Here is an 18,964-nt window from a genome sequence, read left to right as displayed (position 1 = left end):
ATATTATAACTAGAAATGCTTTTAACTGCATTCCGTGGCCCTTTCGTATACATACATATATATATATATATATATATATATATATATATATATATATATTTTATATATATATATATATATATATATATATATATATATATATATATATATATATATATATATATATATATATATATATATATATACATATACTGTATATATAAGTCGGAGGAATTCTTCTTGGAGATAACAATAGATTCGTTCTGAAACCTTTTCTCCTCGTCTTGCGCTCTAAATAGCAATACTTTTAAATGTATTTTATACCTAGAAATGCTTTTAACTGTAGCCTATATTATAACTAGAAATGCTTTGAACTGTATTCCCCGGCGCTTTTCGTACTTGTGTCAGATTGATTCTTCTTAGAGATAACAATAGATTCGTTCTGAAGCCTTTTTCATCGTCCTGCGTTCTAAATAGCGATACTTTTAACTGTATATTATAAATTGAAATGCCTTTAACTTTATTTTACAACTAGAAATGCTTTTAACTATATTTCGTGGCGTTTTTCTTACATATAAGTCGGAGGAATTCTTCTTATCGCCTCCTACTGGAAACCGGGTCCCTTCACGGCCGAACAAAAAAGGCGGGCAGAAGCGTAAACATCGACTTCTACATATTTCTCTGGCAATTCCTTACCGTTTACCCAGACTATAATAATGCGGGTGGCGCCATCCTATAATTATTAAAATGTAAATGAGAGAGGAGGGAGAGAGAGAGAGAGATAAAAAAAAACGTTGCTTAATTTATGGTGGTCATCAAATTTAAGACAAAAATAACGAGATGGGATTTTCTCGGTCTAGCGAATGGCAAACAGCGTCTTGATTATTTTTTTGGTGTGTGTGTATAATGCTCCCTGTCTCGTCTCTCTCGCGTGCATAATCACACGTGCGTGCATGCACGACTGTAAACAATATATATATATATATATATATATATATATATATATATATATATATATATATATATATATATATATATATATATATATATATATATATATATATACAGTATATATATTATTCAGAAGATGAAACCTACTCATATGGAACAAGCCCACCAAAGGGGCCACTGACTTGAAATTCAAGAAGCTTCCAAAGAATATGAAGGTGTTCATTAAGAAGAAGTAAGAGGAAGTAAAGGGAAATGCAGAAAGAAGAGATCCCACTTATTAAAAAAAAAGAAAAAATAAATTAATAAATAGATAAAAATATATTAAAATGCAAAGAGCAGAAATAGTATTAGGGCCTTAATGCTTTGACTTTACATGCACTAATGTTAAAGGTTAAAGTCCTCCTGGGCCTCGCAAGGATCATAGGGCTGGCGGTGAACTCTGGCCGACAGCCAGTGGGGAAGGAGTCCCGTTGTCTAAGACACATGGCCAGAGTGCCGCTAGGCCCACTGTTTAACCCCCCAGCCTGAGGGCTGGTACCCATTTTCTTACTAACCCTCTCGAGTTTTCAGACCGCTAGGTTGGCGGGCTACCAGGTTTATGCAATGGCACCATCCCTAAACCACAAGTGAGCGGCAGGATTTGAATCCTGGTCCTCTCAACTGGAAGGAGAGAACCTTACCACTGCGTCACCATGACAACTAATGTGCCATAAGGAAAATACCTAATTAAGTGTATATTCAATAAGCTAAGTTTATCTTGCAATTTGAGAGATTCCTTAAATAGGAAGGTTTAAAGGCATAACTAGCTTAGGACACCATTCCTTTTCAAGTCAATATCATTTGCATACATATGTAAATTAAATATTTGCACGGGAGGTTATTAACGATATACAGTACTGTATTGCAATGTACTTACCTCTCTGTTTGTGCTTGTACAGTACAGTTATATAACTTAGAATATACTTCACTTCAGTTATCAAGTTCTCAAATTCCCTTCATTTATTTACTCTTTAATTTCTTCATTGCACAACTGTAAAGAAAGAAGGATATTAGTAATGATTTCACATCTGTAGTCTTGTTACAAGTTAAAAATTATATTTCTATAATCAATGAAAAAATCTGCCATGTCACCCAGTTTGACAGATTTTGTCCTGAAATCTGACTTCATTACAAAGGTTATTCAAAAAGTTCTTGGCCTTGCCAAGGAAAGAAAGAGTTCAATTTTTTGGTATGACGGCAAGTTACAACCATACAAGGACTCAATTACTGTATTTGCATTTACAACAATGCAAGTGGGGTCCTTTAAAAGACACTATGTGAAACCCAAAGTGTGAAATAGGCAAAAGAGAGATGTGCAACATCGCCTAGCACTACGGGTAGTCCCCGGCTTACGGTTGCTCCAATTTATGGCGCTTTTTCAAATGCATTCGTGAAAAAATCGGTTCCGGGTTACAGCTGATGTTCCGAAGTTACGGCTCTGTGACCCTAAAGTTGTGGCGCCGTAACTTGGATTACGGCACCGTAACCTGCATTACGGAGCCGTAAGTTGGATTATGGCCCGGTAACTAGGATTATGACACCGTAACTAGGATTACGGCACTGTAAGCACCGCAAGGACTGATGCTCTAAGTCACAGCGTTTCCCGACTTACGGCATGAAGCTGGAACGAAACCCCCATTGTACCCAGGCACTGCTTGTATATGGCCAAAGATGGGTATAATCCTTAAGAAATCCACGGGAACATGGTCGACCCTCTCGGTTTGAGTTTTTCTCTCCATTGCACCATCAAGAAGTGGGCTGCCGGAATTCAAGCAGGTCAGGGACAGCACAGGTTGATGTTTATCCATGTCTTGGTTGGGACATGGATAAATATCAACCACTGATGCAAAAACGAGTGGCATACCTCAAATAACACTACATAATAGATGTCTGACAGTCCAGCAGGTTGCCAAGACCTTGGGCACCATCGTTAGCTCTGTGCAGTTTACCAATTGACATTTCAAGTAAGCAATATAGATACTATACCATTGTTTTTCATATCCCCAAAAAATTCAAAGGGTACAGTTTTATCTGTCAGCAAGGTGATGAGGTGATGGCTTCTGTGTTGGGATCATAATGTGTTATCATAACAGACTCAAACTATTAATGTGGGGTGTCATGCCTCAAAACTGCAATGGTTGAAAAAGGAAATCAAGATCAAATGCTGGGAAAAGCTGCAAGCAAGCACGTGTTGCTCCAGAACAGTGACTCTATTATCCACACAGCAGAGAAGGCACTGGCTGAAGAGGCCAATTGTGGGTTTGAATTGATACCGCATGCTCCTCACTCAAATGAAGTGGCACTACCCAACTTTCTACGCATTTCCGAAAACTCAAGCCCAACCTGTATTTTCACCATTTTGGAGCCAATAATGAAGTCATCATCCATGACTTGTCAGAGTATTTTGAGGCTCAGAATGCAACCTACTTTTGCAACAGAACAGCAAGGCTTGACTATCAATGGACCAAGTGCACTGGAGTTAAGTGTTCACAATGGTGAAAAAAATTGCATGATCTATCTTTTCCCTGAATTGCTTTCTGGGTGGGGTCGAGAAGCCTGCATGACCCTCATGCACAAGTGAGAGAGGTCTTTTCTCTCTTCCTACTCAGGACTTAATTTGAGGTGTACTTTGTCCTCTGAACAAGATGAAAAGTTGGGATGCTCAGTGTAATGATGTCATGTTCCTTAATGTGTGCTAGAAGCTGACATGTTTATGCAGCTGCGCTGATTCCATTCTCCTTTCTTACTAGAGGTTTCATGGAGCAATTGCTTTTCTTCCCCCACGAAAAAATGAATCTTGGGAAGTTTAGTGTACTGACATCAACAAATTCCCAACATACAGTTTACTGTTTCTTATCAAGGTTGACCAGACTGAAGGGATTCTGCAACCTGAATTGGGTTCTATGTTAAGTCTGTATTTAGCAGAGTCCCTTCCATGGAAATGTGTTAAATCAGGCATATACTTTACCTGGAAATGTCTTCAGCACAGTGCACTCTGGGTAATAAAGCCGGCACCAGTGTAGCGGCAAATATCCAAGCTACTTAATGGATTTTTTCCAGTTCGCTATTTCACGTAACATTTTCAACAATGACTGCAATGCACAAAACACATGAAAGGGAATAAGCACACAACAGGTTTATATAATGAAACACTTGCTATAAAAAAATAACAGATTTATTAAACAAACCAATTTGCAGTAAAAGGAATGGATACAGTTATACCGAGTAAACATCTTAAACAAAGGTTTATACTGTACATAAATTACTGGACTTCAGAGTCGATATTCATTTATTAGTTATACAGTTTAATAAATATTCATAAGTTCTAATGTACAAATTATTTTGACCGTCTTATATATCAAAATCACAACTCAACACCTCGACACGTAATCTACTGACTATTATTCGACAATTATTTATTTCTGAACACAGAGGATGAGAATAAAGCTTATTCACATTTCATGAAATTCTTGTTTAAACCTTACTTAGATGCTACAGTATTATAAATAGATAAATATCCACAATAAGTATCTCCATTAAGACTGCAAAACTGCAAATCAAGACATTTGGCAGCGTGGAAAGATCAAGAACCACCAATGGTGCCTTGTCCTCACAAGAATTCCTCTTGATATTTGCTATTAAACAAACTAATGCCCACACTTTCCAACAGAGCTCGCTTTTCTTTCAGGGCAGGTTCGTTATAAATGTTTGGTGATGCTAAGCTATCAGTTCCAGTCACTTGCTTTTCAAGGATATTTGACCTTCCATCAACCCAACAGTTTCTGTGTATCAGCGATATACCTTCTTCAGCAAGCTGCCTCAAACAATATGTAATTTTCATCATGTAAAATGATTGCCACAACACTGAAAATATTTGCTGCTTGTTTCACATAGCGTCTTGTAAAAATTTTAGGTACACACAAAAACGTAGGTCACATGAAGGGCACTCCTTTTAAAAAGAAATAACATTGAAACAAGACAGACCTTTCTTTTATACGAGAGCATTTTAATTGATCATTTCTCAAATATGTGGATTACTGGTATATACTGAATTACATTCTTCACCTTTTTAAGGTTTTTCTGCAGTACATTATTCATTCCCCTTTAGGAGCTTGAAAACACAATTTAATCAGTGTTACTGCCATTTTTGCAAATTTTTTCCTATTTCCTCACTATAGCTGTATATGGCCCAAATGAATAAACCTAGCAAGATGCTCTATTGTACAAACTTTTATACGTACCTCATTTTTCTTAAACGAGATTCTTTTTTCTTGTTTCATGAAACCTTAACTTGAAAGTGTTCTTTTCATAAACAAACATACTTTCTTCTAAACAGGCCTCTTTTTTTTTCTGTATGAACCGTGGATCAATTATTACCATTACCCTAAAACTATAAAAGTATTGATGCTGTACATCATTAAGACTTAATTCCTCTTTTGGCACTTACAGAATTGTAACAAATATTTTCTCACACCCTACACATATGTAAAATTGTAATAGCCACAGTGCCCTCTTAACTTCTCGAATTCTTCGTGCTTTTTTGGATACGGTTGTCACTACAAAGACTTAAGATCCAAGTGCAAGAAATATGAAGAAATTATGGTAACCCGGGTTCGTTTCCCGCTTTCGCACATCATAATTTCTTCATATTTCTTGCACTTGGATCTTAAGACTTTGTAGTGACAAGTATATCCAAAAAAGCGCAAAGAATTCGAGGAGTTAAGAGGGCATTGTGGCTACTACAATTACATTTGTATCTGGTAAAAAGTGACCAGTAGATTCTGCATATATATGTAAAATGCTTTGTGTTCTAAATACAAACCTATTACTGTACTGTATTTCACTTATGCATGCTGCTTGCTAAACAACCGGTTACCCCAAGAGATGGAACTATTCTCGATAAATGAAGCGTTAACATAATTCCCCCTCATCAATGTCCCTCCTTGGACTCCGTGAGCTAAAAATATACGATAGAAAAGGGAAACAAAATGCCAAGTGCTGCACATGATCTCTGTAACTCTGAGGCCTAAATGTCCTTGCTTTTCTTATTTCAGTCTGATACTTGTCCTTAAGCTATTATCTATCCAGCGTCTCTTTGGACCAAGAAGAGTGCTCAGCACATATCTCTCTAGATCAGGGGTCCTCAATTGGTAGTTTAAAAAAGGGAATCAATGTGTACTGTACTTTGTCAAGCCATTTTGGTTCATTCCTTTCAGGCATTGTAATATACATTAATAATGATGTTAATGACTAACTATTTTTAATAAGTTTATTATAATTTAAATTCATTGGTTAAACATGCATCAGAATATTATCAGTTTTAACATCAAACCATTCCATGACATGTTTCTGGTAAAAACGGGAATGGATGGATGGTCTGGTAATTCAAGGAGAGCTTGTCTAGGAAAAGGTTGAGAACCCCTTCTCTGTCACCATCATGAAAAGAATGGGGGACTATATAGCTTCTCTGGGCATCAAGCTTCACAATCAGAACAAACACAATCATCTTTGCATAAACATGTCAGATAAACTGAACAAGTATAGAAAATAAAAAACAAATAATGCATACCAGAGTGAACTATGTCAACTGAAGTCTACAATAAAAAAAAAAATAAGATAAATATGGAGGCAGAAAACACCCTCACATAAATATATATCATTATCAGCCCCTAAGAGAGGATATAATTACATGCGCAGTACTTTACTGTCTATGGGGGTACTAAACAATAATTACCAGTCTCAACTACTACAGTGCACTATATTAACACTAGCACCTTATCTTGTGACAAAATAGAGTATTCGTGATCATTACCTTCAACACCAAGTGACACATTGGGCACCTGTCAAATGTTACCACTCGGGTCTTCAATGTACTTTATCTTACACAAATTTCTATTAATTTTCAGCTTTCCTTCTAAGAGTTCTCATACAAGGTTGGGATCTTTCAGTATTATGAATTAAAAATGGTAAAACCTTCCCATCACTGTTCCCCAACCATAAATAAGCAGACCGAGGTATACTGACATGATCCGAGAATGTGATATTACAAAAAGAAAAACAGTTAAGCTGCACGGGTAAGAGAAAAGTGTCCAGTCAGTAGCCATCCATGTGTTGGAATGACGTCTGATGACTCAGTGAATATGGAGTTCTGCTGGTGGCAGAATACTCATCCAGGAGAACAATGGAAATTTGTAGGGATAACTCTATACCTTAGCCAACCAATGGCACAACAAACATTATGCATAAGCAAAATACAGGTAGTCCCTGGGTCATGGCTGTCTCGACCTACTGTGTTCCGTACTTACAGTGCTTTTTCAAATATATTCATCGGTAAATTGGTGCTGGGTTATGGCTGATATTCTGGGGACGTAACTAAGACTACGGCGCTGTAAGCACTGTAATTAAAGTATCTCTCTCATTTTTATAAATTTATCTTATGACGTTCTGGGTTATAGCTATTTCCGACTTACGGCACGCCGCTGGAACGGAAACCCCCCACTGTAACCCAGGGACTGCCTAGGGCTTTCTTCATTGTGTGAAATATGAACTAACATAACAAAAACTCATTCTAAAAACATCTCAGCACTGGCCAACCATCTCCCACAATTTATGCAAATAAAATTTACCTTACTTCTCACCTAATTATCTGGCAGGCCTTTCTCAAGTGAAAAAAATTCTCTTTACTGCCAATCTCATAATACTACAGTAGTTTACAATAAAAAAAAAGACTTCCTCTCTATCATGTTCCTAAACAGCTTGAAGATGAATTCACCAAAGATTAGGATTAAATCCCTGTCCACTGTCGACAGTGTCAACAGACTCTTATGAAATGCCTGTCCTTCCAGAAACAAGGTTTGTGGATAGCCTAACGCTGGGCTAAATCATTAAAGCAGTCCTCTGGTAAGCTGGCCCATGTTCTTTGATGTATTTCACATTATTTTCAATATCTGAACCAGTAAAGTCTGCTTCATGAAAGGCATAGTTATCATAAATTTTTTGCATGTAGATAATAATCATCCTGTCAAAAGAAAAGTAAATGCCCAAGTTTCAAAGATACAGTAACCTTTACTATTCAATTATTTATTAAAGTTACTTGTTATTGCACAGAAACTTTATTATTCATAACATTACAATAAAAGAGAGAGAGAGAGAGAGAGAGAGAGAGAGAGAGAGAGAGAGAGAGAGAGAGAGAGAGAGAGAGAGAGAGAGAGAGAGAGATTCAAAATACAAGTAATCTACTGCAAAATAATTTTGCTACCATTGGGGACATAATCTGGTAACCTATTCCCAAAGAGATGATAAAGACACTGATTCCCATGAAAAGAAGAGGGAATAACCATAGGCAGGACCCCTAGTAGCAAATGCTCCTCGGCCTCTCTCGGTACAGTATTTCTCTCTCTTGAATAGCACCCCCTTCTTTGCCAACCCCAAGAACCTGGTTTCACAAGAATCTCTGAAGACTAAAAATTTAATATTGCTCTCAATTCACACCATGAAATCTGCATTTTTGGGATCATTAAACTTAATCTACTACAACTATTGTTTTTTAATTTGATTGTTATCACTAAAAATTTAACACCACTGAGTCCCATGTCTAGACTCTCATAATTCCATTATTTCTTTCTCTTCAACTTTAACATTTCTTTTACCTATTTTACTGTTTAACATTTTGCCCCTCATGCATCTTTTCTATCTTTCCTAATCCACTCTGCTGCATTGAGATTCTGACTCCGCTCCTCTTGTCCCTTATATGTATCCTCTTGTGTACTTTTGCCAGCGTCTGCAGGCTTATTCTTCTATGCAATAGCTCTTTATCCACCTTGATTCCACCGCACATCTCTCTCACTCTTCTTCAATATACCTTTCAGATGTCTCACCTTTTGTACGCCATTTCTCAGTAATATCCACCTTCTTTTTATTCTATTATTGAGTACACTTATCATTTTACATTGCTTTTGGTGTCTTCACGTCTTCTGTTCTATGATTTTATTCTCTTCAAAGCCTCTGGCTTCATCTTCTTTCTCTCCTTTTCTGTGAACTCAGCACACAGCAGTAGATGTTCATGTTAAGTCTGCCTGATAATCATCTTTGGCACCTAAACTTCTCAACTGATGTTTCACGTACTCCACTCTCCTTAAGAATCAACTTCAATACTTTGTTTTTGCAGCATCCCTGTACTGCACCTCCTTCAAAGTTTCTCTCCCTGAAGCCATGTCTTCTAATATTAAAGGTTATATTTGAAATATTTGTTAAATACTTGTACAGTTCAATATGAATGTTTTAAATTAAAACTTGATTTAGCCATTCAAACTGTGAGTGGGAGAAGGGTTATACTACAACGAATATAATGCAACTCATTCTGTTGTCTCATAGGGCCTCATTGTGGAGTAATAAATGTTACATAAATTGAAATCCACATTCATGTCAAGAACTGAGTGGAGATGCTACACAGTGTACAGTTAAGTAAAGAAATTGTCATCAGTACAATATACACAGTTCAGTAATTAGTTCCATTCAGGCTTACAGCTAATACTCAGGAAAATCACCCCACTCACAAGTTGGGGCAGTATCCATTTTGCACTAATCTCCCTGGATATTCTAAATCATTGAATCACACTTCTCAGTGCACTACTAAATCAAATTTTTTAAAATCGTACAACTTTTGCTTATCATTAGACATTCTAAAATATGAACGATAGTGTTCATTTGAGATTACAGGCAGTCCCCGGGTTATGTCAGTCTCAGCTTACGTTCCGAGCTTACGGTGCTTTTCAAATATACTCATCAAAAAATCTGTTACGGGTTACAGCAGAAGCTCTGAAGTTATGTCGTTGCAGTCTTATGGTACGCTGTACGCGATGGAAGAATATTGTACATTTTTGGAGGAAATTTACAAGATCATGGATGCATACCTCACCAGAAGCAAGGTAAATCAATTTGGAAGTTTTCAGGAATCAAAGAATTAAAAGTAAGGCTTTCATCGCTTCATTTCTCAATTTTAGCGATTTTTTAATAGTGTTCCAGTTTATGTCGATTTCTGGCTTACATCACGCTTCAGGAACGGAACCCCTGGCGTAACCTGGGGACTGCCTGTACAAGGCAAAAATGCCTTTTCCTAAATTACAATAAGAACAATGCTAATATCCATATTGGTAACATCTTTTCATTGCAACACTTAGTTATGGCTATTTTATTCTCCATTACTTCTTATCGTTATAGCCGCCAAGCTCTCTCTAGAGGAATCCAAGTATAATTACACTGCATATCAAGGATATTCTAGAACATTTTCATACTTTATTCTTATTTCTTCCTTCAAGTGTCATCAACTTCATGATTTTAACATCATTCTCAAGATCTACGGATAAAGTAAGATATAAAAGAAACCTTCAAGAATTTGGTAAGCCTACAGCTGCTAAGAAATTCTAAATAAATCTCTTTAAGACATAACTTGACAAGCAATAACCTCTTGGTACAATTTACAGTATACAAAGAAGCACACACGGATGCTAAATTGTACCCAATTAACTTTGATTATCTTTTCTTTGGCTACTCTTAAAAAATAATCACAAGATTTATTCTGCTGCCGATAAAAAAAAAGTGACTAAATTTTTGTAGCTAACAAGAGCTGCTAGGTTAAAAAAGAAATACATCTTCTACTAATTGTAAGGAAATGTTGCTGCTTCAACATTTTTACCTCCACGTGCACCACCCACACCTTCAGCTCCCCAGCTCCGGCTTTTGGACTGCCACAGTCGTACAGAAACTAAAAGTCTTCATTCTTCTTATCTGGGGTAAAATCACATTGATGAAGCTAGTCTTAACTTAATACTGCAAATGAAAAGCAGATGAGCAAAGTTGCATTGTCAATGCAGCGGGCTGAATTTGTCTGTACCCACGAGGCTGTAGCCTTGCGATTCCCAATTTCCACTCATTTCCATTACATCAAATGAAAAGGTTTTCAATGACAAGTCTACGGCTGTAGACGTGTCACTGAAAACCTTCTCATCAGATATAATGGAAATGAGTGAAAATTGGGAGCCACAAGGCTACAGACGCTTTGGTCGCTGCATCGACAATGCACCTTAAGATGCCTTGGAGCCAAGCACAGCACTGTACTGCATATGATGCCATGCACTGCAGTGTGCACAGTGAAAGATGTGAGGCACATATGAACGTAAGGTCTAACAAATACTAGTTTATGAACAGAGGTTAGACTATTGGCCTCAGTTGTAAAGTCTAAGCTCTTGAAATACTGTATCACATTATACTGTAATATAAAATGCAGTGCACTGTTCTCTATTGAGTGTTTTCCAATTGTCCAAAATAAAGTTATGAGGTATTCTGATAGCTTCAGAGCACAATCAGTTCATGAATACAAGTATACTACAGAGATAATTCTGTAAGACCTTTGCTCAGATCCGTAATGGCAATCTTATAAATTCATGTACCATATTACTACTTAATCAAAGATCACCAATCCACATCCCCAAATAATACAGCTTTAAATGTATTTACTGTACATAAATACATAACAAACATATATATTTCATAAATCTATAATCTACAGGGAAGACTTAAAGCTTAAATAGGCAAATGATTATGTAACATGACGGATGAAACGAAAATGGAGCGATATACAGTCAAGGTAGCATTTAAAAATGAAGCTGAACAAACAAATGTCCTACACTTTTAAATATAAAAATATTCTTAAAACTAAGATATCTTAACAGGATTTTGGCTTCAAAATACAGTGTTTTCTGCACAGTAAAACTACCATAGTAATTTTCTTCAAACTACGAAAGTCCACTCCCAGCCACTCTTCGTCCCTTTCCATGGAAACGCAAACCAAAAAGCCAAATATAAGGCAAATCACGAGTGACCTAACAAGGCAATTTAACTTTCTCCAAAGAATGCTCTTAGCAAAAACTTCCATCACCACACACGGCATGCATTAAAAACCAGATTCTTATGTCCTTGTAACTGCCACAACTCACAGAAATAAGTGATTCCAGTTATAGTACATTTACTTACTTATATTACACTATACACCATAATATGATATAGTTCTGGAAGAAATTGTAATACTATTTACTATTGCATGAATGAATTACTCTAAAATTCAAGTTCTGACTCTGCATTCCAACGCCCTAACACTACGCTATGGCCCCAGTTACCTAGACAGTAATTGGCAGAGAGTGCAATACCTAGAATTTTTACACTGCAGCTATCCTCCCTCTCTTACAGAGAATCTATAACAGAAACTGCATGCCCTATAAATAAGTCAACAAAAGTCAATCCTGAATATGACTCACTCAAATGTTACTAAAATATAAAATGGCAACCATAATTTTATATATCAAAAGATTAGAAAACACATTGTTCAGTCAGACATCCTAAACTGTCGTACACCATAAACAATTGGCTTTATACTCCTTCTTTCATAAGTTCACTAACTTCTTCTACAGATTCCTCAACAGATTTGGGAATGGGTAGTGGAACAAATACAGCTGAAACAAGATTTAAACAGACTAGAATCTTCACCATTACCGGAGTTATATCAGGAAAAGTACCCAGGGCAAGAAGCGACGTCAGCAGTCTTCCAGATGCATCGACTATTGCAAAGTAATTATGCCTCCGAACCTAAAAAGATTTACAGACTTATTTCATGTAATAAACATAATTTTAAACAACATTCACATTATATAAATGTACTCTAGTATGAATCTTTGTCACATACACCATGATATTAGGCTACAAATGTTGTTTAATATCAAATTCACTTATCCTTGGGACAAACATCCAAGGGAAAGTATCAGCAATCCTTCATCAATTGGACTTGAACCACTAAATGGTTGTGGAATGATGAACAGCTCAGTGGTAGCCTCCCTGAAAAGTCATCGTTCCCAACCAATCAGTGGTTCAAATCCACCTGGGGACAAATCGCTTATCACTTATACATTCCCTTGCATGTTTATTCCAAGGTCGAGTGAATCTGGAATGAAATGACATTTGTAGCTGAATTTTTGTGAGTACTAGTACAAATACAAAAAACCTTTGATATTTACACATACCTGTACAGTACAGGTATTCAATAATAAATACAGGCATTTACATATATGCAGGCAGTTCCTGGTTTACAGCGGGGGTTCCATTCCCGGCGGCACGCTGTAACCCGAAAAACGCCGTAAACCAGAACATCATAATAATAAATGGGGCTTACAGCACCTTAAGGTGCCATAAAACCGGGTTACGGCGCAATAAAACTGGGTACAGCACTGTAAAACCAGTTACAATCAGGCTAATGGCGCCATGAGCCAAGTGCCGTAAAGTCGGAACTCTGTAACCCGGGACTGTCTATGACTCACTTGTCTTGTCTAACTAATTTATTGACAAATAAATAACTGATATGGTCTATGCACCTGTGATGTGGACCAGTAACAGGTACTGGGAAGAGAGCACCTAAGGAACAGCAAGGTTTACATTATTGAAACAAAAGTTGTGGAAAACTTCTTTGTGTTTATGCAGAAAACGTGATTTAAGCAGTCCCCAGTTTATGACAGAGGTTGCATTCCTGGTGGCACGCCATTACCCGAAAAATGCTGTAAACCAGAACATCACAATGATAATGGGAGTAAATGGCGCTTACGGCGCTGTAAAACTGGGTTACAGAGCCATAAAACCAGGTACAATGCTGTAAAACTGCTTATGGTGCCGTAAAATCAGGTTAACAACACTGTGAGGCACACACCGTAAAGTCAGAACACCATAACCCGAGACTGCCATAACCTGAAACCGCTGTAGCCCGGGGACTGCCTGTACTTGCAATTATGCTGAACAATGACTTCAGAGGGGGCTGAGTGACCTACTGAGCTTTTCAGTCGTCATCTCCACAATGGGTATGGGACTCCAATACCAGTTATAGACAAGTTGTGTTAATGTCAAACGCTTTTAAGGCTATGAAGCAAAGATGATGTGTGCAGAAAGCTGATCAGCTTTCTACCTACTGTACAAAGATGTGTGATATTACACTTATTATGGTGGAGCATTACTTGAAACAGAGAGACTGGAACACCAGCCAATAAGATCTCAGAATCTTGAGACAAGTACGATGTACCCTTACTGACTAAATACAGGCATACTAATCCTCTTCCAGAAAGATAAAAAATCCCGCATTGTGAAAGGCACTGGTCTATAAACATCCTTCCCAAAACCTGAAGTCTGTAGCAAAGGTTAATCTTACCAATGACCATTTTCTTGTAAGAATTACTTCAACAAACAACCATATACAGTTTCATGCTAGAAATCAACAGAGTAAAAGATGTATATATGCAGACATACCACTGATATATTCAGATACAATTTTCAATTATATGTTTGAGTTTACTTGGGGCCACAGAAAATGTGGGAGGCCACCTGCATTGATAAACAAGATTTTTAATGGAGCACAGACTTCAGAAGCTAATAAGTTTACTGCTCCTACCCTTTTTTTATACTTGTCAAGTGCAAAAAATATTCTCAACCAACTGTTTGTTTGTGCTGTCATTCTGTCACTTACACACATATTGTCAATTTCTTCCACTAAGCATCAGTCATCTTGAAGTTGTTTTGAAAACTACAGACAAAAAAATTATAGACAAAACCAGATTTATAACCATTGTTTTATTTTGCCTGTGAAATAAATTAAATACTATAGAATTTACGCCAAAGGTCAAGCACTGTGACCTATGAGGTTATTCAGCGCTGAAACGGAAATCAACAGTAAAAGGTTTGAAAGGTGTAACAGGAGGAAAACCTTTTGCAGTTGCACTAGGAAACAATTGTCAGGAGAGGGTGGAAATTATGGAAGAAAATATGAAAGTAAGTACAGTAATAGGAACGAAAGGGGTTGCAGCTAGGGGGCCTAGGGAAGAGACACTGCAAAGAACCTTAAGTAATGCCTACAATGCACCGCATGAGGTACACTGACAGCCCCCCACGGGGTATTTGCCTGTAGTACGTCTGCATACAGTTCCATGAATATTGAATACACACAGACATGAATAAAGAACATAACACATCTAATTATCAAATGACAATTACTGCAATACCACATAAGCCAGTTGGGCAAATACTCAAACTCACACAATCCTATCACATTCACATGAAAACTTACAACTGCACTACATTTTAAGGATAGAGATGGGGATTAGGATAAAAACAATGGCTGGCTTTGATGTGACATTGGCGAGGAAATGAAGACAAGTAAAAATTGTGCTGAAGTTTCTTCGGCACAGTTGAGTTTTCTGTACAGTGTTTAATGCTGTATGAAACTCTCAGCTATGGCCCATGTCACTCTCAGCTGTGGCCCATGAAACTTTCAGCCACAGACCCATAGTGGCCTGTGTTGTTGGCACCTATAGTAGTATCAGATGCATGATCATGCCTAAGTTTAACCTTAAATAAAAAAAAAAACTACTGAAGCAAGAGGGCTGCAATTTGGTATGTTTGATGATTGGAGGGTGGATGATCAACATACCAATTTGTAGCCCTCTAGCCTTAGTAGTTTTTAAGATCTGAAGATGGACAGAAAAAGTGTGGACAGAAGAAGTGCGGACAGACAGACAAAGCCGGCACAATAGTTTTCATTTACAAAATACTAATAAAAAGGACAGAAATGCAACCAGATTAGCACTTGATCTTGACACCCAAGTCTCCTGGAGACAGGAAGTGAGAGCTTCAAGTAGTAAAGAGAGCTCAACATTCCTGAGAAGGGTGTCTCTTATATAATTACTACTTTGATCATATTTTAAACAGCTATTCAGGGCTCAGTTTTCCCACCTTAGGCAGGAGTGAGTGTCAAAAGGAGAGGTTTGTAAATCGTACGAACACACTTACTGAACTTGGGTCAGAAAGTATAAACATTAATATTTTGATATAAGAAGTTCCAAACACACCCTTCATAACACAATATACCTCATTAACCAAAAACTCTGTGCAAATACTGAAATTTTAAATGTAAATTAAGAATTGCTCAAGACTTTAATCATAGAAAAACTCAAACATGGGGTCTATTTAACACAACAACAGTAATATTTCATGCAGTAATATCTAAAGTTTTACCTTAAAAAGATAACTACTCAGTAATTACTCTGATGATATATATTAAAAATGTGTGGCATAGCATGGCTACAATCAACATTACCATAGGTCAGGTAATCTCAATCTGATTTCTTTTACACTTCAGAATGTGTAATACATTTTTCGTATGCCTCATTTATCTTTTTGAAATGGAAGCCACAAATCATAATTTATAAGCGTGTCTGTAAGTACAGGGCAGTCCCCAGTTTATGGTGGGGGTTCCGTTCCTGGTGGTGCACTGTAACCCAAAAAATGCTGTAAACCGAACATCATAATAATGGGAATAAATGGGGCTTATGGCGCTGTAAGCACCGTAAAACCGGGTTACTGTGCTGTAAAATCCTGTTAACAGAGCCGTGAGCCAAGCACAGACGCCATAACCCGGGGACTGCCTGCACATGTGAATTAATAACTATACATATAAACAAAAACTTCCACCCTAGAAACAGTTATAATTACATAACCTAACAATAACTAAGTATCCATTAAACTTTAACATGATGGTTCATCAAGTTGACATTGTTAGTTCAGGGTGGGAAGTCACTGTTCTCATTTCCATCCTACATTATGTCAAAGTTTGACATATTTTTCTTGTACTTCTATCACATTTAATACATTTCATTTATATTATAGGTACTGAATACATTTCATGTCAGACAGTGGGCATCATTTTTATATTATTTGATTTGCAAATATTTTGCATCTTTTATGTAAGGCAGTCCCCGGTTAACGGCAGGGGTTCAGTCCCCGGCCGAGCGATAATAGTGCCGAAAACCTTGCTTAATGGCACCGTTAACCAGAGATCGGCACCGAAATCCCCACTCAGTGGCAACATTAACCAGAGATCGGCGCCGAAATCCCCACTCAACGGCGACATTAACCAGAGATCGTCGCCGAGATCACCACTCAACAGTGATGGTAACCGCAGATCGGCGCCGAAATCCCCACTCGATGGCGACGTTAACCGGAGATCGGTGCCAAAATCCCCACTCAACAGCAACATTAACCGGAGATCGGCGCCAAAATCCCCACTCAACGGCAACGTTAACCGGAGATCGGTGTTGAAATCCCCACTCAACAGCGACGTTAACCGGAGATCAGCGCCGAAAACACCACTCAACAGCAATGTTAACAGGAGATTGGCGCTGAAAATCTGGTTAACTACATCACTAGCCAAGTGCCTTAACACTGAAATGCCGTTAACCAAGCCTGCCGGTAAGCGGGGACTGCCTGTAATGTCACAAGGCAACTTTTCTTCTTTTGTTTCCATTTTTCTCTAGAACATGCTTTAAGTAAAAATCATTTTGTCATTCCCTACATCTGTAAGCTTATAAAATCTTTCATTTTATGAGCTTACAGATGTATGAAAAGGTGGAATGATTTTTACTTACAGCATGTGCTAGAAAAAAATGGAAACAAAAGAAGAAAAGTTGCCTTGTAACATTACATAAAAGATGCAAAATAAAAGGAAATAGTATAAAAACAATGCCCATTATCTGACATGCAATGTATGCAGCATTCTACCTATAATATGAAAAAATGTATTAAATGTGATAGAAGTACAAGAAAAATATGTCAAACTTTGACATAATGTAGGATGAAAATGCGGAGACCAATGACTTCCCACCCTGATAAGGTCTCCCTGTCACTGGCAAGATGCTGAGCAATTATGCCATATACATGAAATAATACTTAATTTTCTATGCATTTCAAAATGTTTTGAATTAAATTAGAATCTGTTATCCTCAGGATTTGTAAACTTTAGAACTACAGAACAAAATAAGTGGTCCTGAACTGAATATGAATGTGACTACAGTATAGTAATTATTCTATATTCCAAAGATAAGAATAAAAATTTTCCCAACAATAATCTAACACTCTTAGGATTCTACTTATCCTTCTTTAACCTTTGTTTGGGAAACTTACCTTCATAAGAGAGAGATTAAGGAACAATCCCAACACTCCTGACAGAAGACAACCAGCGTAAAAGTCGTAGCGACTAGCATGGGGGAAACGGAGGACTTCAAAAGCCTCTTCCAAGTACAAAGACGCAGGAGCCAGGACAACGACACTGCAAAGAATCAGAAGTACAAGTGTAAGACATAAATAAAGCTTGAAATGCACTGATGAAGGAAACGGAATTTTGTGAAACACATAAGGGTCGCATAAAATTGTTACCGTACAGTGTATGGAAGCAATTTACCAATTTCTAAGAGAGAAACCATTGCTTTACAACTCACTGAAGCTTCAGTAACATCAATTAATAAATAAATTAGAATTCAAAAGGCCTTATTTGTTGTTTTAAATACGAGTAAACTGCCCAGTGTTTGGAAGTTACTACACACACCATTAGCACTATCCTTCTTGCCTTGCTACATATTGCAATCTCTCTCTCTCTCTCTCTCTCTCTCTCGTCACATGGGAATTTAGTGTGTTTATTAGCTGATTGGTACACACAGGAGAAGGTAATGTTTTCAAGCGTGCCTATGACAAAAAATATCCAGCGAATGGATGGAGGGATTTTGATGAAACCTGATGAAAACATCCACTGAGCAATCACTTCCAGATAATTAGCATCAGATGGCTAATGATGAAGACATAACTACTTGCCAATTATAGAAAAGGGTGCTGTGTGACTTGGTAAACCAACTCCTCTTATTGTAAAGTATTTTGACAAGATCAATACATCTAGTCTAACCATAACCCTGTTAAACTTGAGAGCCTGCGGTGACCACTCGAAGATGTTTCCTCTACTTGGTGGTGATAATATAGCAGAGTGGGACCTCAGTTAAGTGTCTTTGGGTGATAATGCGAGCTTCTAGCCCTGAGAATACTTCAAGTGACACATAAGAGTGTATCCAATACTATACAATGTGAA

The 18,964-nt window shown here is 37.4% G+C and overlaps 1 protein-coding gene across 2 annotated transcripts in view; it reads right to left on the bottom strand.

The window, feature by feature from the left end:
- Positions 1 to 1,866: 1,866 nt before the first annotated feature.
- Positions 1,867 to 18,964, bottom strand: part of LOC136855821 (UDP-N-acetylglucosamine transporter TMEM241-like) — a 28,087-nt gene continuing 10,989 nt past the window's right edge. Inside the window, exons 6-8 of one of the 2 annotated variants that reach the window (XM_067133179.1) lie at positions 18,013 to 18,157; positions 12,517 to 12,609; positions 1,867 to 1,960 (exon numbers count right to left, since the gene is read on the bottom strand). In XM_067133179.1, coding sequence (XP_066989280.1) covers positions 1,934 to 1,960; positions 12,517 to 12,609; positions 18,013 to 18,157 — 265 coding nt within the window. In that variant the 3' untranslated portion in view covers positions 1,867 to 1,933. Of the gene's footprint in view, positions 1,961 to 8,585; positions 12,610 to 18,012; positions 18,158 to 18,964 lie in introns of those variants that run through there. The other variant, XM_067133178.1, reaches the window with a different exon arrangement.

The sequence above is a fragment of the Macrobrachium rosenbergii genome, chromosome 33 (genome assembly GCF_040412425.1).
Source record: "Macrobrachium rosenbergii isolate ZJJX-2024 chromosome 33, ASM4041242v1, whole genome shotgun sequence".
NCBI lineage: Eukaryota > Metazoa > Arthropoda > Malacostraca > Decapoda > Palaemonidae > Macrobrachium > Macrobrachium rosenbergii.
Note: the sequence above shows the minus strand (reverse complement) of the source record. Positions and strands in the feature narration are given on the sequence as shown.